At 42.7% G+C, this 21,533-nt stretch overlaps 1 protein-coding gene across 2 annotated transcripts in view; it reads left to right on the top strand.

Annotated features, from left to right (window-relative positions):
* TLL1 (tolloid like 1) overlaps nt 1-21,533 on the top strand; it is a 129,078-nt gene that overhangs the window by 52,645 nt on the left and 54,900 nt on the right. For both annotated transcript variants that reach the window (XM_081208769.1, XM_081208771.1), the window contains exons 3-6: nt 4,978-5,088; nt 14,620-14,700; nt 16,382-16,534; nt 19,644-19,761. In XM_081208769.1, the coding sequence (XP_081064895.1) occupies nt 4,978-5,088; nt 14,620-14,700; nt 16,382-16,534; nt 19,644-19,761 (463 nt within the window). The remainder of the gene's footprint in view (nt 1-4,977; nt 5,089-14,619; nt 14,701-16,381; nt 16,535-19,643; nt 19,762-21,533) is intronic.

The following is a 21,533-nucleotide window of genomic DNA, read 5'->3' as shown; positions in this document are numbered from 1 at the left end:
TATTCATGGACATCTGTGTTAGCTTTCCAGGTTCTTGGCAGTTTTAAAATGCTCTTTCAAACAGAAGCATGTCAGTGAACCCTGTTGAAGGTGGTCCTTTAATGCAGCAGTTACCTTTTGGGAGACCTGAGCTTCCTCAGTTGTAGAAGAGGAGCTATGTGTATCTTAAATATTGTATCCACTCAGAAACTGCTGAGGTAATATAATATGAGGTAGGTCAAAGTTTTATTTTTTCCACAAATTATGATTTTATCAGCATTTCCTAGACTAAATTGTGAACTTGACATGATCCAACATACACAAAAGGTGTTGGCAATTTCCCATAATTATAAAAATAATAATTAAAAAGGCCATTTATTTTCAGACCAACTTCTGATATGTAACAACTCTGGTGATGTCTGAATGTTTAAGTTAGCAATTATATGGTGCCAGGCATCTGCATTTTTCTTTCTTTAAAGGTGAACTGGGTTTGAATAGTATGCATGGCTAAAAGCTAGTATTTGAGAATGGCAGTACTTTGTATCACAAAAATACTGAAGATCTGTGTTAATGGATTTTACCATGAATTGCTCTTTTGAAAGAAAGATTACTTATGAGGTGGTGAATCTTATAATTTTCTGAACTAAAGATAGCATGGATTCAACTTCAGTTTATTATAAGCTGTATTAATAGCCTTTGCCAATATACAGTGGTGCCTCGCAAGACGAAATTAATCCGTTCCGCGAGTCTCTTCGTCTAGCGGTTTTTTTTGTCTTGCGAAGCAACCCTATTAGTGGCTTAGCGCTATTAGCGGTTTAGTGGCTATTAAAGGCTTAGCGGACTAGCGGCTAAAAGGCTATTAGCGGATTAGCGGCTTAGAAAAAGGGGGGGAAAGCGAAAAAAAATCGGAACACTTGCAAGACGTTTTTGTCTTGCAAAGCAAGCCCATAGGGAAAATCGTCTTGCGAAGCAGCTCAAAAACGGAAAACCCTTTCGTCTAGCGGGTTTTGGTCTTGCGAGGCATTCGTCTTGCGGGGCACCACTGTACAGAGCTCAGCTTACTGAACACTGTCCTAGAAGACCTTTATTATGAAATTATAAATTTCCTGGCCTAAGTTAAACTTCCAAGCACTTATCTGTAGTTAGTAGATATGTAAGCATTTACAATTTTGGTGCAAAAGTCCTATAATTATTTTGACTTCTAGGGCACTTCTCATCTCAGTGACTTCTCATCTTAATTATCGTCTGTTTACACTATGCGATTTTCCTATCAGAAAATACTATTCTACCTTAATACTGGCACATGATTAGTCTTCCAGCTTCATTTAATGAACTCATACCCTTTAACATTTCTCCGCTGAAAATAGAGATGTCTCATTCCATACAGATAACTTTACTATATTTATACCCCACACATCTTACTGGGTTGCCCCAGCCACCCTGGGCAGCTTTTTATTATATATAAAAGCATAATAAAACATTTAAAAAATCTTCCCTATACAGGATTGCCTTCAGACAGCTCAGGAGCCAAATAACTCCATACCCTCCAACATTTCTCCAATGTAAATAGGGACATCCTAAGGAAAAGTGGAACATTCCAGGATCAAATCAGAAACCGGGACCGCTTCTCTAAATCAGGGATGTCCCTGGAAAATAGGGACACTTGAAGGGTGTATGAACTCCTTGCTTTACTGTTCACCCTTTAGCATGTTAAACCTGTTATATGACTTCTTATGTTCAAGAAAGGCCTGAAAGACCATTCAGTTATTAATTAGACCTGCTATATAGAGGCTTCCAGTTACGCTATGCTCCTTCCTCCATACTTCTTCTTAAATAGTTTTCATAAATGAGGCCAAATTGCCCTTCAGCCTCTCATTCTGGCAAATGGCATTTCCATTTACAAAACCACAAGCTACAGCCTGCTCTATAAGAGGGAAGGGCAAAGGGAGACAAGCAAACCTGCCCCACTTTCTTCTTAACTCAATCACCACCATCTTGTGAATTTTTCCACTCTCCCCACCGCTGCCCTCATCCCCACCCTCACCCCGGCTGTCTTCCCTAACAGCCCTTTAAGCTGAGGAACTGAATCTGAATTGAAAATAATAATAACGAGAGCTTTGTTTTAAGCTAGAATTTGGGTAAAGCCTTCAAGAGTGTGTGTCTGGTAGAGAAGGTTGGTTGTGGAATCACAGTTAGAGGAGGCTCAGTGCACCACAGAGAGGGACAGAAAGTCTGAGGGGGAAACGAGGCGAAGGTGATATTGAACTTTATATTTAAAACAGAATAGCTGTTACCAGTGCTTTTTTCCTGGAGGTACGTAGGGGTACACATACCCCCAAGCATTTGTACTTTTGAATCTTTTATTTTTGTCCATTTACTGTATTTATTTTCCCCAATTTGAACTATAAAATGGTGATATTGTTGAGTCAAAATGAGAGAACCTCTAAACATTTTTTAAAGAAAGAAAGCACTGGCTGCTACGGAACTTTAAATAGACAGTTATGTTAGATCAGAAAAGGGGAAAGATAAGAACCCTATACAGTCATGCTTCGGGTTGCGCGATTTCGGGTTGCACACTGTGTTTTGGATCCCCTCCAAAATTTTGGGGTTACACGCTAATGAAGCTCCTTGTCTTTAGGTTATGTTTTCTCCTTAACTACCAAACTGAACTTTTAACCTCCTGTGCAGTACGGATAAATGTTCTTATTGAAATATCTACAAGGGGTCACAATGTGTGTATGGCATTGACCACATAGCTGGAATGTATGTGTGCATGCAAGAAAGATAAAACTGAGAAAGCTTAAAAGGACTCCCTTCCTAACTGTGAAAACGTTAGGAGAAATATGAATTTATTTCTTTATATCTCAGTACCCCTGCAGTGTAGGTATTCTGGCACTTTCCCAAAAGAATAAAGAAAATAAAGAAAAGCAATTCGCTCTCCCTGGGGAGCGGACAAGACTGGGCACGTGCTGGATCTCTTAATTTCAAACGTACTCACTACAAATGAAAATAGTTAAATTACTGTAGATTTGCTTTCACCTCCAAGTCAGTATTATCTGGCTTCTTGCCCTTTCTGTGCTTTTAGCTATTTTAGAATATCAAGTTTTTATACTTGGTGGAATATGTCAATCAAACTGGGATGCCGAACTGTATCTCATTTCAAGAATGTAAGTGAGGCTGGAGACATATTGAGCATGATTTGTTCTTCTTCGTTGCCTTCCTCTGTGAAATAAGGGATGATGGGCAAATGTTGCAGACATTCCTAAACAAGAGCAAACATAATTATCAGCAAATGAAAGAAAGTCTAACCCAGTACAGCCAGCTCTTATTATAATTACTTGATGAGAGAGATTGATAAACAGCAGGATTGTAGGTAAATTAAAACTATAGGCATTCTGCTTTATGTAATATGAATGTCTAAAAGTTTTAATTTGCCTACGGTCCTGCTCTTTATCGATCTTACTCATCAAGTAATAAAAAGTTATATATTCTATTGTTTTCTGCATTTTTTATTGCACAATCAGAATTGATTTTGTAATGGGGTAAATAAAGTTTGAGTTTTAGAAAGTTAAAAGCTTTTTCAGTATGCTTGATGAGGACATTGAATTACGAAATGTTTCTTAAAAGTTGGGGTAGTGTTTGGCTGAATCTAGACATGTATAAATAACCCTGTGATAATTCTTTTTTTTAAAAAAAAACACGTTTACAAATATATATGGAATTTCTCATTAGCTCACCATTGCCATCTAGCGTCACTTTTGTATAACGTACTTAAAACACATTTAAAATGTTATATTTGCAGCTGTATAACTGAGTCCTTGGTCTGTTGCTAAGTTCCCAATATGGTACCTGTGGGCATCACTGCATCCCCAGACATTTCTCTGATGCTAGTCAAGGCTCCCAGTCCCTCCCATTACTTTTTTTTTACTGGTGTTTTCGTTGTCTGCTTGAGAAGGTTTCTTCTTTGTGGGTGTACTGTCAGCTTTTTCTGTGCTTTATTTGTTTTTTTGGGTGCAGATGTTTTGCCTGTGGTTGGTTGTTCTAAGCACCACTGGTTTCTATGAAAAGTGTATTTTGAGATATCCACTATAGTTTCTTAGACTTCAAAAGTCCTCCCAGGGCCAAAATGTTCTTTGTGGCACCGGTCTATTGAGTTTTGAAGATGTGAGAAAGTTGAGTCTGAAGGGCACACTCTTTGGGAGGTGTTCTTGAATTACTTTGCTCAAGAGGTAAAATGCATTATACTAGTAGTTACAGTTAGAAAGCAACATTGGGAATGAAATTAAGAAAGGTTGGATTTTGCAAGAATTTTTTCAAAAAGGATGGAGTGACAAGAAAACAGTATAATTGTGTCAGCTATGAAATTTACTGAGTGTGTGTGGAAATGTACATTAATACTTCGTTGAGCTCCAGCCTATTTTGCCTGCTGCTGGACTCTGAATTTCACCATGGCTTCTCAAAAAGTCTTCTGTTAAAGAATTCTCTTCTTCTTACCTCTTTGGTAAGTGGTTATTAGGCATGAGAGGTGAATCAGATACTCTTAATGGGTTTCTTTAAAAAGAAACAGTTTCTCCCTAAGTGGAGAAAACAAGCAAAAACAAAGCATCCAAAATCTTTTTTGAAAATGTCAGCTTTGTGATTAAAGTAATTAATTAAAATACTTCCTTTCCCCCTCTGTCACAACCTCTTCAACCTGTTACTTATGTTTAATATTAAAAAACTTTTCAGTAACACACACAAACACGTGTGTGTGTGTGTGTGTGTGTGTGTGTGTATGTATGTATGTAATATTGTTTATATACCGTATGTATATGTTTCCCAGATATTTATTTATAGGTCATACAATCCAAAACAGAACTAAATTCACACAAGACAATTGATTTAAATGGGCTACAGTATATTTAATTCTGTGCTGGAATATGGCCATAGTGTTTAGTCAATGTTTGTGCAATTCTGCTCTTAATATATTTAAAGTAAGCTCTCTTTTTGTATTTAAAGCTGTCTTTTGGGGAGATATTGCCTTAGATGATGAAGACTTAAAAATGTTTCATATTGACAGAACAATTGATCTTACGCAACATTCAAATGAAAGACTTGGACATAATACAGGTAAGTTGCTAAATATTTTGGTTTATTAAAATGTAACCAATGTTCCGTCATGAACACTTGCAATAGATTTGTTTTCTTATGGAGCAAAAAATCCCATATGCATAAAGATATTTATTCAAAACATTTATGTCCCACCTTCATGTTGCATATAGCAATTGCCTACAATAAACACAACTATAATCACAGTACAGTATCGTAAAGCACAATTCAAAATGAGAGCTTGAGAAAGAATCAGTTTGAGAGATCACAGTGATAAAATCAGACAAGCACATAAGCTTGTTGGTATAAAATACTGTTTTACCCGTCATGGAAATGTCATCAGGGGTGGGGCAGGTTGATCTCTTCAAGCAGGAACTTGCAGAATCTAAGTGCTATGGAGAAGGCTATCCTGTTCCATACCTGCTAACTGAATTTCTGGTAGTGACCTCCCTCCTGTGACTTGAAGGTATGGGGAAGCTAATGAAGGTAGGAATGATCTTTTAGGTATTCTGATCCCACCCACTTCCCCAAAAATTCAGTCTTTAAAGAAAATAACCAGCACTTTGACAGTGATGTTGCTGTAACAATTCATTCAGATTAGCTGGCTCCAAGTGACTTTCCATCACCGAACATTTGATGTAAATGGTTCAACCTTTACCTGACCATGGGCCTCGTTGTTTTGTTAATTCTGTGCTCCCTAGGTACAAAGACTAGGAATAAATCAGCATTTCTCCCAATGCAGTGGTGTAAAAAGTAGAGTTCTCCAAGGTTCAATATCAGGACCTGATCTTTTTAATTTCTTCATAAATGACTGGAAGTTAGGGGTGAGCAACAAGGTAACCAAGTTGGCTGGACTCACCAAAGTTCATACAAAACATTCTCCTTCTGAGTGTGTTGTCTGGGGATTGAGTGGAGACAAAAATGACCTTATATACCATGCCTACCACGTGCATAAGGACCAGGGAAAACATTATACCGTATTTTTCGCCCTATAAGACGCACTTTTTCCCCTCCAAAAATGAAGGGGAAATGTGGGTGCGTCTTATGGGGCGAATGCAGACTCCTTGGCTTCAGCGATAGCAACACGAAGCCTCCGAAGCCTGCGCTCCGGAGGCTTCGCGTTGCTTCCGCTGAAGCCAGGAGAGTCTGCTGTTTGAGGCTGGCGGTGGAGGAAAGCAGCGCTTCCCCCTTCGCCAGCCCCAGAGGATGGGGGGCAGCAGGAAGGCGCGCGACGCCTTGCTGCTACTCTCCAACCCGGGTTTGAGGCTGGCGGTCGGGAAAGCAGCGCTTCCCCCATCGCCAGCCCCAGAGGATGGGGGGCAGCAGGAAGGCGCGCAACGCCTTGCTGCTACTCTCCAACCCGGGTTTGAGGCTGGCGGTGGGGAAAGCAGCGCTTCCCCCATCGCCAGCCCCAGAGGATGGGGGGCAGCAGGAAGGCGCGCAACGCCTTGCTGCTACTCTCCAACCCGGGTTTGAGGCTGGCGGTGGGGAAAGCAGCGCTTCCCCCATCGCCAGCCCCAGAGGATGGGGGGCAGCAGGAAGGCGCGCGACGCCTTGCCGCTACTCTCCAACCCGGGTTTGAGGCTGGCGGTGGGGAAAGCAGCGCTTCCCCCATCGCCAGCCCCAGAGGATGGGGGGCAGCAGGAAGGCGCGCGACGCCTTGCCGCTGCTCTCCAACCCGGGTTTGAGGCTGGCGGTGGGGAAAGCAGCACTTCCCCCATCGCCAGCCCCAGAGGATGGGGGGCAGCAGGAAGGCGCGTGACGCCTTGCCGCTGCTCTCCAACCCGGGTTTGAGGCTGGCGGTGGGGAAAGCAGCACTTCCCCCATCGCCAGCCCCAGAGGATGGGGGGCAGCAGGAAGGCGCGCGACGCCTTGCCGCTGCTCTCCAACCCGGGTTTGAGGCTGGCGGTGGGGAAAGCAGCGCTTCCCCCATCGCCAGCCCCAGAGGATGGGGGGCAGCAGGAAGGCGCGCGACGCCTTGCCGCTGCTCTCCAACCCGGGTTTGAGGCTGGCGGTGGGGAAAGCAGCACTTCCCCCATCGCCAGCCCCAGAGGATGGGGGGCAGCAGGAAGGCGCGCGACGCCTTGCCGCTGCTCTCCAACCCGGGTTTGAGGCTGGCGGTGGGGAAAGCAGCACTTCCCCCATCGCCAGCCCCAGAGGATGGGGGGCAGCAGGAAGGCGCGCGACGCCTTGCCGCTGCTCTCCAACCCGGGTTTGAGGCTGGCGGTGGGGAAAGCAGCACTTCCCCCATCGCCAGCCCCAGAGGATGGGGGGCAGCAGGAAGGCGCGCGACGCCTTGCCGCTGCTCTCCAACCCGGGTTTGAGGCTGGCGGTGGGGAAAGCAGCACTTCCCCCATCGCCAGCCCCAGAGGATGGGGGGCAGCAGGAAGGCGCGCGACGCCTTGCCGCTGCTCTCCAACCCGGGTTTGAGGCTGGCGGTGGGGAAAGCAGCGCTTCCCCCATCGCCAGCCCCAGAGGATGGGGGGCAGCAGGAAGGCGCGCGACGCCTTGCCGCTGCTCTCCAACCCTCCTTTGGGCTTTTGCGGGAGATGGGGGAATTCCCCCACCTCCCGCAAAAGCAGGCAAAAGCCGTGCGCTCTTTAAAGGGGCTCCCCGGCTTCTGCTGGCTTTTCTACGAGGGGGGGAATTCCCCAACCTCCTAGAAAAGCCTGCAGGAGCCGTGCACCCTTTAAAGAGCGCGCCGCTCTTGGGGGCTTTTCCCCAAGGAGGGAGAAGGGACTGACTGGCCGCATCAGTCCCTTCTCCCTCCTGCGGGCTTTTACGGGAGATGGGGGAATTCCCCCACCTCCTGCAAAAGCAGGCAAAAGCCGTGCGCTCTTTAAAGGGGCTCCCCGGCTTTTCTAGGAGGTGGGGGAATTCCCCAACCTCCTAGAAAAGCCTGCAGGAGCCGTGCACCTTTTAAAGAGCGCGCCGCTCTTGGGGGCTTTTCCCCAAGGAGGGAGAAGGGACTGACTGGCCGAATCAGTCCCTTCTCCCTCCTGCGGGCTTTTGCAGGAGATGGGGGAATTCCCCCACCTCCCGCAAAAGCAGGCAAAAGCCGCGCGCTCTTTAAAGGGGCTCCGCGGCTTCTGCTGGCTTTTCTACGAGGGGGGGAATTCCCCAACCTCCTAGAAAAGCCTGCAGGAGCCGTGCACCTTTTAAAGAGCGCGCCGCTCTTGGGGGCTTTTCCCCAAGGAGGGAGAAGGGACTGACTGGCCGCATCAGTCCCTTCTCCCTCCTGCGGGCTTTTGCGGGAGATGGGGGAATTCCCCCACCTCCTGCAAAAGCAGGCAAAAGCCGTGCGCTCTTTAAAGGGGCTCCCCGGCTTTTCTACGAGGGGGGGAATTCCCCAACCTCCTAGAAAAGCCTGCAGGAGCCGGGCACCCTTTAAAGAGCAAGCGGCTCTTGGGGGCTTTTCCCCAAGGAGGGAGAAGGGACTGACTGGCCCTTTCAGTCCCTTCTCCCTCCTAGTCGAAAAGCCCGCAGGAGTCAAGTGGGGCTCCTGTGGGCTTTTGCGGGAGGTGGGGGAATTCCGCCACCTCCCGCAAAAGCAGGGAGAAGGTCTTGGAGTAGCGCACAGGCTGCGTGCAGCCTGTCCGCTGCTCCCAGAGCTGCGGGGGGGAAATCATATTTTTTTCCTTGATTTCCCCCCCTGAAAACTAGGTGCGTCCTATGGGCCGGTGCGTCTTATAGGGCGAAAAATACGGTAGATACCTACAGGGCTTTCCATGGGAAGAAATGCTGAGAACAGTTTGTTAATGCACAGTACAGCTGTGTAAATATCCAGCTTATGTTAACAAGCCTGGGAAGTACAGTGTGATGATGAGGAAACTGCAGGCCATCCTTATTAGTGAGTGTCGACTGTAACGGAGAGGATCTGATCTATGCTGCACCCCAGATCTATGCAGAAGGAAGCAGAGAGCAGCTTGGATGAAATTCATATCCTCATTCCACTTTCCCATGACCTGCCAACGAAGTCTCTTTGGTGTGTGAAACAGAAACCAATTCTATTTCAAGCCAACCCCATACCTGATGGTTGATAAGGATATATGCACTATGCAATCCCTAGCTTTTTGTCCATACTTTAGACATGGGCAGGAGAATATATTTCTGTGTTTCTGCTTTGGAGAAGCTGTTGGATGCAGCATACCTACTTGAATCAGCACCAGTAAACCACAGAGCCTAGGACTTGCCGATCAGAAGGTCGGTGGTTCGAATCCCTGCGACGGGGTGAGCTCCTGTTGCTCAGTCCCAGCTCCTGCCAACCTAACAGTTTGAAAGCACAAAGTGCAAGTAGATAAATAGGTACTGCTCCGGCGGGAAGGTAAACACCGTTTCCGTGCGCTGCTCTGGTTCACCAGAAGCGGCTTAGTCAGGCTGGCCACATGACCCGGAAGCTGTACGCCGGCTCCCTTGGCCAATAAAGCGAGATGAGCACCGCAACCCTGGACCTAATGGTCCACGATTGGACCTAATGGTCAGGGGTCCCTTTACCTTTACCTTTAATAACCTCTGCAATTGGATCAATTTCCTTGGATAGAAACAGCGAAGGAAAATAATCTCAACTACGGTTCCATTCTACTTACCTGTTTATAACTAAGGCAGAGCCCAAATTTTATATGTTCAAACTATTGACTTGAATTAAATGAAAGAAATGAAAATGGATGGGCAAAACTGGGAGCTTATTTCTGTGGTGGTGTCCTGCAGATCATAACCTAGAGCAGGGGAGGACCAGAGAAGCTCAACAGATGAGCAGGACCACGGATAGCTCCCTGTGGAGCTGTGTGCTTTCTGGCCAAAGCCAGGGCGGCACTCGAGATAGGATTTGGAAGGAAATTGCAGTCTTAAGTAGTCATGCTGCACCTATTATTTCTCTGCCCCTCTAAAGAATGGCTGGTAAAGAGGCTGCACACCCTATTATTGAGGTGCTGGCTGCAGTGGAGGAGGTGACCCTCCTGTTGCTCTTAGAGATGGCATGGAGGTCAAAACGGGTTTTCTTGCACTGTCAAGCATCCTCCTTGAATAATGGGCGAGATAAATGGATTGACAAATTGGTAAAAATTGGTAAGAGACTGTGGGTTGTTGTTGTTTTTTTGTTAGGTGCTTTTCTCTCTGTCTCTTTCTCTATTTTCTTTTCCCATCTGTGCCAGCAGTAGCACTTATTTCAGATACCATCAGCTGCAAGTTGCTGTCTCCCATCCCCTGAATGTAGTGTTGACCAATCCCATGCCACCATATCCCATGCCTTTGAATGATAGGGACATTCTGGGGGGAAATGTCAGCCAATAAGAGCAGATTTTACTTACTTACTCACTTGCCAGCTTACATGCTATCCCTCCTTTCCTTCAAAGGAGCCCAGGGCAGCAAACACATTAAAACTAAAACAATGCAATTGAAACATTTAAAAACAACCTTCTAAAAGCAATCATCTGCTCTCAAATAATAACATCTGAGTTGCCAGGGACAGGCCTTTCAGCCATCAAATGCCTGGGATTTGGCATTGGGGGTAAGTTTGCTGTTCACCCCCGAAATTTGTCCCATGCCTGAAAAGCAGCGCCATAATTTCCTATTAAAACCAATTCAGCCTCAAGTTTCTTCCCTCCTTTACGAGCTTTTTCCTTTTACACCGTGGCTGGCTGGACAGTTCTGCATCACAACTGCCGTGTACGCAATGTTCTTCCCTGCCATACAGCCTTGAAACAAGTTACCTTTCATCCAAAGAGAACTGCGTAGGAGCGGTGCAACAAAGCACAGTCTTCGCCTTAAGATCTGAAGGTGTTTTTGTGCAATTCATAATAGATAGAGATTTGTTTCATCAGTTAAGTAATGCCAGAATGAGTTTTTAATAGAAAAAAATGCCCCGAGACAAATTCTTTAGAACTTCCATAATTATATCCCTGATTTATTAACATGAAATCTGCGTACAGCATGCAAACAATTATAAAGCACTAATCTGTGCTAACATGTTTACATTGTTAGCAGTGGAGTCTAATTCAAAGAAAATATATCTGTTTACTTCTCTGGGAAACACTTCCAACTGCTGCTGTGATGTCTTTTTATACTAACAACCAGGTAACTGTTGACTCAGGGCAGGACTTTGGGTCCCATTGAGAAGTGACACCCAAAATGTAGCAGGTCAGCTGCCTATTCCTGCATTGGAGAGGGTCAGACTAGATGTTCCCCAGGGTCACTTCCAGATTTATAAATCTATTATCTATTATCTATATTTTGAAGTAAGTGCAGTAGTACATATAATCATATAAAGAGGATGTAAGACTATTCAAAGTAGTAGTAGTAGTAGTAGTAGTAGTAGTAGTAATAATAATAATAATAATAATAATAATAATAATAATAATAATTTATTAACTTATACCCCGCCCATCTGGCTGGGTTTCCCCAGGCACTCTGGGTGGCTTCCAACAGGAGATTAAAAATACATTAAAACATCAGTCATTAAAAACTTCCCTAAACAGGGCTGCCTTCAGATGTCTTCTAAATGTCATATAGTTTATTTCTTTGACATCTGATGGGAGGGCGTTACACAGGGCGGGCACCACTACCGAGAAGGCCCTCTGCCTGGTTCCCTGTAACTTGGCTTCTCACACTGAGGGAACTGCCAGAAGGCCCTCGGCGCTGGACCTCAGTGTCCAGGCTGAACGAAGTATGTGAAGTAGTGCACTTTCATATCTAAAGAGAGCCTACCTCCATCCCCCAATAAGACAGTTGTAGTATTTGTTGTTGTTTAGTCGTTTAGTCGTGTCTGACTCTTCATGACCCCATGGACCAGAGCACGCCAGGCACTTCTGTCTTCCACTACCTCCCGCAGTTTGGTCAAACTCATGCTGGTAGCTTTGAGAACACTGTCCAACCACCTCGTCCTCTGTCGTCCCCTTCTCCTTGTGATCTTTCCCAACATCAGGGTCTTTTCCAGGGAGTCTTCTCTTCTCATGAGGTGGCCCAAGTATTGGAGCCTCAGCTTCACGATCTGTCCTTCCAGTGAGCACTCAGGGCTGATTTCCTTAAGAATGGATAGGTTTGATCTTCTTACAGTCTCAAGAGTCTCCTCCAGCACCATAGAAGTTGTAGTATAAGATCACGTAACTATTCTGCTTGTCTCAGTTGCGATTCACCTGGAAGATGCTGCTGGTGGGGAGAAAGAACTTCATTTTCTTCTCCTCTGGCCAAATGAATTGCCAAATGACCAGAATTAAATGGCCTGACCTGCTCTTCCTTCTTTAACAGCACCATGATATTCAGAGATCAGAAAGTTTATCTTTCTACAGTATGGGAGAGAAATATTATCACCTCAGAATATCTGCAACCTGCTGTTCAAAGCATAGCTAGAATTGCCAGTTCAATCTGATCCCCCAATCCATGGGAATTTTTTTAAAAAGTAATTTTTAGAGTTCTGCCTTCTGGTCAATTAACAATAATAATGAATGTACTATTTTTACACTTTCTTGTCATTTTTTTTGCTTATCTTTTCTTAAAATCACCTGTTTGTTCTAAGTAGTAGAATCTTTTGATCTTTTTAAAGATCTGGATTTAAATGTTAATAGATTCAGTTAATTCCACCCACCCTCACCACAACAAGTAGTTTTAATTAGCTTTGAACTGTTTCACAGCCTAATTTTGCTGACAGATAAACACAGCAAGGTGAATCACTTCTCAGACTTGAACATAAGTGATTATTTTGTTTAGCCTGCATTCTTGCTTTGGATTCACAAACATCTGAAAAACCATTATTATATATATTACAATATACAACACCTATCAGATTAATATTCTGCATGCCTTTCTTGGGAAACATGCATGCTCACTGCCAGAAAAAGCAGAATATTATTCTTTAGACAAAGTTATGTTATTTCAGGAAATGTTAGTTTCTATAGCTGCATTACTATGACACATTGTAAAAAAGGGTAAATATTTAGAATCAGGGAGTTTTTCATTCTAATTCTTGAAGTAGAAGTATTATATATTTTTAAATATGAACAATAATGCAGTTTATCTGCACATTAATCTAACATTTCTTATAGAATCAAAATTTCATTTTTGGAATCTGAAGGTATGGGACTATTAATAAATTTGAACAATGAACAACAAATGAAAATTATTGTTTTTAAGGCAACAGTACTACTTACTTGGGAGCAAGCCCCATTGAACTCTATGGCACTTACATCTGAATAGACCTGTATGGAATTCCACTGTTAGCTAAGGATACTTACCGGTATCTCTTCTGTGTAGTTATTCACTTTCTTTCATTGTGTTTGTTTTTTTCATAAATAAAGTATTACATCAATGGGCAGTAAATGTTGGTGTGCTGTCTAGTACACTCTGGTGCTATAAAATATCTCATTCAGAAGGAATGTCTTAAAGTATTGTCTCATTCCCTTAAAATCTAAGCAAAAATTTGAGAAATTTTTCTTGAGGGCCACTGCAGCTATGTCACAATGTAAAGCAAATAATTACACAGATTATTGAGCAACCATGCAACAAGCTTGCCTTTTATGGCACTGTGTACTTTGTAATATGTCTTTCAAGACTGCCATTTGGGAAGCTTGCGTGGAAACTGTATGTCAAAAGAATTCAGAGAATTGCTGAAATGGCTAACCTATGTTTCATTGTACCACTTTAAGCCTTAAAAAAATAAAAAAACCTTTCCAGTTCTTCTGTAACAAGCAGGAATAATGGTTCTTTAGTATTAGAATTTTTTTTTACAAATATCAATAATGGGGATTTTATGAAGTCACCCAAATGCCCTCTATGTAGTGACGTTGCTGGTGATATATTTAACGCTTGAAGACAACTGCAGACAGAGCGTTCAGAGGCAAAAGAAGTTAAACATAAATGCTATCAGAAGAGATTTGATTTTTGTGGCATGGTGAATATTGAGATAAAGGATCTGGCTGTTCCTGTAATTCATTTTTAGGACTCTATCCATCAGTTCCTCAGATATTAGTACTAGAGTTCCTGGAGTATCTGATAACTTAGCATCCTTATATGCCTTCCAGTCTTAGTAAAAACCATATGCATGTCAATAACTTTAAGTGTATCATAGTTTGACATCACACCTGGAGGTACACACTCTATTGTGAATTGCATCCAAGGTGAATTCAACTATCTTGTATTTTTTAAATCGTATGTTTTATCTGTCTCCTCAATACTCTTGGATACCTGTGCTTTATCTAAGTCTGTAGAATTGCGTATCTCTGAAATAAGAATAAAGTTTGCCATTCATAGTACTGAGACTTGTCAAGGCCCTGGGGGGAATTGGCAAATTGTAATTAGATGATGTAACTGTTGTAAATTGTTGAAATGCCAAAGTTATGCTGGCTGGCATTTTGGAATGCACGTTAAAAAAAACAAAACCCTTATGACAACAAATTTGTTTTTGTTTCATTCTCAATAGAATGTTAATGGCCAAAAGAATGTTAAAGACACATTTCTTTAGCATCTCCTCACATTCAAAAAAATTATTTCCCCCCACCTCAGTTTTCTGTAAACTCGTCTGCTCGATGTATGTGTGCTCATTGAATATTCTTCTTTTAAAAGGTGGTTTTGGAGAGCGTGCAGTGTCAAAGAAAAGTGATGCCCTGTTTCAGCTTATAGACAGCATAAGAAGATTTGGCTCAGGTATTGTACTATTCCAGTGGGTAGATGTCCAGATTTTACAATGCCAATACAATACAATGTAAGATTTGTCTCCATCACAATCCACAGAGGTGTGCAGACATTGATTTGCTAGTTCTTGCTTCCCAGCTTCCCTGAGATCAGTGCACAAACTGCGTACAGACGGGGTTTCTCTATTGAGATCAATGGACAAGCTCTGGTGGATTAGGGAATTCTATATATGCTGTGAGTAAAAGAGACCCTTAAAAAAATATATGATTGGGCTGAACTGCTTAAGCCTAGTTTATGAGAAATGGGAAACTCTGAAAAGTGACTAAATTTATCCCAAAGTTCAAGTTTGACAGTTCCTGTTTTATATTTAATTTCTGGAATCTTAATATGGAAGGCAAATCAAAATTACAATTACTGCTTGGTGCCTCTCAATAAATGACTTACTGTTCATTCATTGGGAAATGCAATAATATAGGTTGGTGATATGGACACTGATACATTAGCTACAATGACTGAGATAAATTTGCATCCACCGTTGAGGGGAAAAGTGGCGGGGTGTCAAGGCTCAGAGAATACTATCCCTCCCCAAAGAAAAGTCCTTACCATGTAATTTATTCAGTATTCACAGAAAGAGAGAAAGGGGCATAGTCTCTATGCAATGATGGCATTACTCCAAGTAAAGTCCCATCCCACTTCGTCTCCTCTAATCTACGTTATAATCTGAGCCTTCTGCCACTGAGCTCTCTGTTCTACTACTCTCAGCGCCCATCTGGTCCTGGGAGAAGGGGGGTCAGGAATGCATTCCAAGGACATTGAGTCTGTCAGCTGTCTCCCCCCCCCTTCTTGCTGTTCCTCTTCCAATATTTCCCAGCTTCTGCTCTCTGCAGCCTCTGAACTATGCCCTTCTGCAAACCACTGATCTAAATCTATACTGTCCTCCTGTTCACATTCCCCACCATTCCTCCTCAGTCCAGCCCCTGACATGGAGGGAAGTAGTTGCAGAATGAGGTGTCTACAGGAGAAGAGTTAGGATCCTCTTTCTGCCTTCCACTATCTCTCTTGCAAATTGTCCCCTGCAACAGAGAAGTGACACCCAGGGTTTGGAAAAGTGACTTGGCTGTGTAACATCATGCAGCCCTGGTAGACTTAATTTGCCTGCCTTTTTTAAAATGCTTAAGTGCTTTTTATATAACAACTTGTGTGAATCCTTATAAATAAAGATTCAGTTATACAACTGTATCTGACTAACCACTGCATTAAGGCAGAGTTTCATAGGACTGGCAACAGGATCCTGTGTGCCAGTTCAAGGAAGCTGTTCTGCTGTCTCAGGACTTGAACCCAGTTCCAAGTCTGGTACTATGACACCAGCATGCCTGTTTTCCAGGGATTTTCCAAGCAGGTGCAAACAGGGACACATGGCAACGAAGACATGAGCTGCATGGTTGCATGGATTTGGCCTTGGTGCATGATAAACAGCTCCATAGTATTGAGCTATTAGTTTGTTTCATTTTAAGCATTTGTTAATTCATGTTTGTCCATTGCATTGCAAGTCTGGGTATATATATATATATATATATATATATATATATATATATATATATATGGGGGAAATCCTTCTATCTTTGAAGAAGATATTTTCATTAATGAAATTTTAAGCATTTTGTTCCATTTTCTATTATAAATATATTTGCAGGTTTTCAGCAAAATAATATAACAAAGGGAAGAGCAGCTCTAACATTCTCAGGGAGCTATGAGAAGAAACGGTTTCCACGAGCAGCTACATCACGCACAGAACGGATATGGCCTGGGGGTGTCATTCCATATGTTATAGGTGGAAATTTCACTGGTAAGAAAGACAAAAGATACACTTTTATCCTTGAAGGAATTGACCCTTAGAATTAGTAGAATTTTTAAAAAATGAAACAGGTCTTGAAATGGATTCTCTCTTTCTTGTTTTCTAGGTTTCCTGGCTATATATTATAATAACAAACTCTGAAATAAACACATATTTTATAGTACAAGTGTCTTTATACAATTGTAGCTCCTTTAAAGCTTTCTATACAAATGCTTTAATCCCTAAAAATTAAATGTAACTTGAAAATGCTGTGAATCAAGTAGCACTCAAGTGACTAAGGTGCAGTGTGTGATAGCAAACTAATTCAACTTTTCCTTTTATCATACTATCTTGAGATTCAGGTCAACTTAAATACACATACAGTTTAGCTTATATGAAAATGTTGCAGTTCCTGTGCTCAACAACTCCAAGATGCCTCTTTTCCACTGAAATAAATTCAATGTACATTTCACATGGTTGGCTAAAAGAAATAGTGATACATCACAATTAAATATCAGGAGAGCTTTCTAATATATTTTAAAGCACGTGTAACATGATAAAACAACAAGCACGTTCTTATCCAGCAAGGGATATGCTCACAGAAATCTGCATCAACATGCATTTGCCCTCCAGGTGGATAGGAGCATGTGATGGTGGAGGGAGATAGAGAGAGAGAGAGGAATAAGGGCAATTTTCTTGCCAAAAAAGTATACTGGAACACAGATACACCTGATTATCTATCTCTGCTTCCCAATTAAAATGAATAGTCTTTCTTGGTCAGAGATTTCTAATTTAAATGATACGGAATGGGAGCTAATTGTTTAGAACGAGTTATTGGGACCAGTGTTACTCCAAAATTCTTGTATGCCAAAGACAATGTACATCAGATTTGGCAAAAAAAAAAAAAAAAAAAAAAAAAAGGCTCAGAAAAGGGAGAGACTCCTATTAGTTGCCAAGCAGATGCAAAGTCCAGTCACTGTGTCAGCTCATCATTCACTCCTCTCTCATCTCATTATCTCCTGGAATATTGTATTGAAATTTGTCTTGCATGGAATCATGCAGATGTGCTTGGCAAACCTGCATAGATTAGAGAGCTTGGAGCACTGTGTGTTCAGTAGCCCACTCTCCGTTCTGTTGGTATAGGTGGTTTTGATACAAGACTGCCAAAGCAATGATCAGGTCCATGTGTGCAAGAAATTCTGTTGCAGCTTGTGTTATGCTTTTGTCGGGTCAGCTTTTTTCCCCACACAAGCTATACATGCACACCATTAGGAAGAGAGGTCTGCACATGGCATGCCTATCGCACAAACAGATGAAACAGTTGTGTGAGTCTGCACTCTCTGAAGTTACACTCTGCTCATTCCTGTTTTTGGGATGCATGCACATTTTAGAGGCAGCTGAAGAAATGTGAAAACACACGCAGGAGTGACCAGTCAGTAATGTCTCTGCATTCAAGGCATCCTGCAGATATTTCATTCTGCTGCCTATAGCTTAGTTCAGTGCTGTTTTTTCACATGTTTTTCAACATGTTCAGATGTTGCTGGTCTCCACCTCCCATGAGACTTAGCTAACATGGCCCTGGATAATGGGAGTTGTACTTCAGCCACCATCTGGAGGACCCCAAGTTCTCTTCCCCTGACCCAATGGACTAATACTGAGGTCCCAGTACAACAATAAAGAAACCTAACGTCATGGCTTCTCAACATGCAGCACACCTGCACCAGTTGGAACTCACCAACCTAAGCCATTCCAGGTGTGATGTTCCAACAGTGGCTCAATAAACCTCTTCTGCTGCTTGCCTTGCACTGTAAAATGGGGTGGGGTGGGCAGGGCGTTGCTATTATTTACCACAAATTAAAACACATTACAACAGATTAAAGGTAAAGGTAAAGGTACCCCTGCCCGAACGGGCCAGTCTTGCCAGACTCTAGGGTTGTGCACTCATCTCACTCTATAGGCCGGGAGCCAGCGCTGTCTGCAGACACTTCCGGGTCACGTGGCCAGCGTGACAAGCTGCATCTGGCGAGCCAGCGCAGCACACGGAACGCCGTTTACCTTCCCGCTAGTAAGCGGTCCCTATTTATCTACTTGCACCCGGGGGTGCTTTCGAACTGCTAGGTTGGCAGGCGCTGGGACCAAACGATGGGAGCACACCCCGCCGCGGGGATTCGAACCGCCGACCATGCGATCGGCAAGTCCTAGGCGCTGAGGTTTTACCCACAGTGCCACCCGCGTCCCATTACAACAGATTAAAGTAACTTAAAATCACAAAAAATGGGATAGGTCATAAAATATACATCAATAACTCTACCATCAGCATTCTCCAAGAACTCTGTAGTGAAGGAGCTAATATTTTGTGGTTTTATTTTTTGATATTATTCTGTGAACTGCCTTGAGACTTTCAGGTATATGGTGGTATATAAATTCTAATAATAATAATAATAATAATAATAATAATAATAATAATAATAATAATAATAATAATAATACCACCTTTGTGGAGAGTGAGTTCCACAACTTAGGGGCTTGCATAGACAATATGTTATCAAACGTTTGACAAGATGTGAGTGATGGACTGTGTCTTTGCATTTCTGGGTCACAGGATGTTCAAACCTGGGGTGAAGAGTCGATCTGACATTTCACCCATTTCTTTCTGAACACAAGGTTGTATCTACTGGTGGCTTTGTGCTAAAGGAAGCACTTCCACTCATGTAACTTAACACACCCATTTTTATCAATTCCTCCTACCAGTTGCAGCCCTCTATGCCATATCCTGTGCTGTTCTAGAGGATCCCCCAGCTGTGAAGCGTAGCTTTTGGATAGGATAGGATGACAAGAAAATCACTTCTGCTAGCACAAAGCCATATTGGGGTACATTTTGGAAAATGTTGCCTTTGCTGTGCGAAGTTTATACTATTTGCCAGTCACTGTTTTCATTGCTTATTTCCCAAAACCCGCATCCAGTATTAGTTTGCACTTGAAACACTCTTGCTTGTTTCAAGTGCGAGTGTTCCCCCCCCCCAAAACCATCAAATTTACTTGAATGCTGTTGGCATGAAACAGGATACATTTTTTCTCTCTAAAAATCATTTCTGTATTTCATTGCAAACATTGATTCCAGGCAGTCAACGAGCAATGTTCAAGCAGGCAATGCGGCATTGGGAAAAATATACCTGCGTTACATTCATTGAGCGAAGTGACGAAGAAAGTTACATTGTGTTTACATACAGGCCTTGTGGGTAAGTTGGTGTGAAAGTATGCTTAATGTACTCATGTGGTATGCTTAGAAGCACACAACTGGAACAGATGAGAAGATCATCCAGCCTCTTGCTGCAAGGCACACAGATCTACACTCTTTGCCTTGATCACAGCGCGCCAGTTGAGATGGTGCACTGCAGAAAGTTACGCATAGAGCAAATTGCTTCAGTTGACTCAAGCAAGTGAGATGACTTAGGAGAAAGCCAAGTCCTTTCAAAAAGTATGTGTACGTGCATGTGTGTATTTTAAATTTAAAAGATATTTACAATGATCCCCTCTTTGTGTATTGAATATCAATTTGCAGCATCGCCTTCTTTGCAAATGTGCATCGTACATGCACATGGTACATGAGAAGAGTTTTATTACTATTTATCTGAAGCCAAATATAAAAAGTATAAAATAAACTCAAGACCCATTTCTGAGGTTTTCCAAGTATGCAAATGCTCCACATGTATGTGGAGCTTCCATGTGTGACTTTACCATTCATTGCAACACTTGAAACAGTTTTCTACATGTATCCTGTTGTATGTACAAAGCTACCTCAGAATTTGCAGAAACTGAAGTTCCTATGTCGTTTGAAAGTTTTATAGACACCAACTGGTAAACATACAAAGCTCTGAATAAGGCTCACAGTAGTCATTTGGTGTAAGTAATCAGCTTTCCGTAATTAAATATGGCTTTATATTGGGTGGGGAAATCAGTTAGTGAATCTGAGGCACATTTATCAGTATTGTAAGCATACATACACTTTGAAGTCAATTCTGTTGAAAATGAAACTTTATCATCCCCCATGTGGTCTACACTTAGCTCTCCTATATGTTTTTGTAGGAAATCTTTAAACCTTGTCAAAGTCAGTGTTATTGTTGTATTACACATAAAGGTAAAGGTACCCTTGACCATTAGGTCAGGGGTACCTGACCTGTCTGCTGTCTGCGTTTGTCCGCAGACAGCTTCCGGGTCATGTGGCCAGCATGACTAAGCCGCTTCTGGCGAAACCAGAGCAGTGCACGGAAATGCCATTTACCTTCCCACCGGAGTGGTACCTATTTATCTACTTGCACTTGATGTGCTTTTGAACTGCTAGGTGGGCAGGAGCTGGGACCGAGCAAAAGGAGCTCACCCCATCGCGGGGATTCAAAATGCCAACCTTCCAATTGGCAAGCCCTAGGCTCTGTGGTTTAGACCACAGCGGCACCCGCGTTCCCTTTTATTACACATATTGCAGCATATAATGCTGGTTACAGAAGAATGGATGTGTGATGGCACCCTGTGTTGTAATGAGCATTTGTGTCAAAACTAGTTCAAGACTGTGGTACTCATAGTTGTTATTAGGGCAACTACCCTGCAATGTATACCACATGTGTATTAGATAACCTGCTTGCTGCAAGGATATAAAGAGCTAGTCCCTTGCAACCCTATCTGGTAGGCTTACCCAGTGGGATTTTAGTTTTTCTCTCCCATTTGAGAGAATGGCAAACCTTGTGCCATATCACAATGGCTTTGAACCCCTCCTTGCTATCAGGAGGTTTGCCATGTAACATGCAGGGCTGGCTGTTTGAAAAAGGTCTTTGCTTTGCAGAACTAGTTGTATAGTTCTTAGTATCCAGGTCCCTTGTTCAGTGGAATCTAAGATATGATGCACTCTCTGAGTCCTCTCCAATGTAAATAGGAACTCTAGTGCCACCTTTGAATAATTTTGATTTAGAAGTTGAAACCATGGGGGGGGTGTGTTTCATTAATAGTCTCTGCCTAC

The sequence above is a fragment of the Podarcis bocagei genome, assembly GCF_964188305.1.
Source record: "Podarcis bocagei genome assembly, chromosome: 9".
Taxonomy (NCBI): domain Eukaryota; kingdom Metazoa; phylum Chordata; class Lepidosauria; order Squamata; family Lacertidae; genus Podarcis; species Podarcis bocagei.
This window is presented reverse-complemented; position numbering and strand designations above follow the sequence as displayed.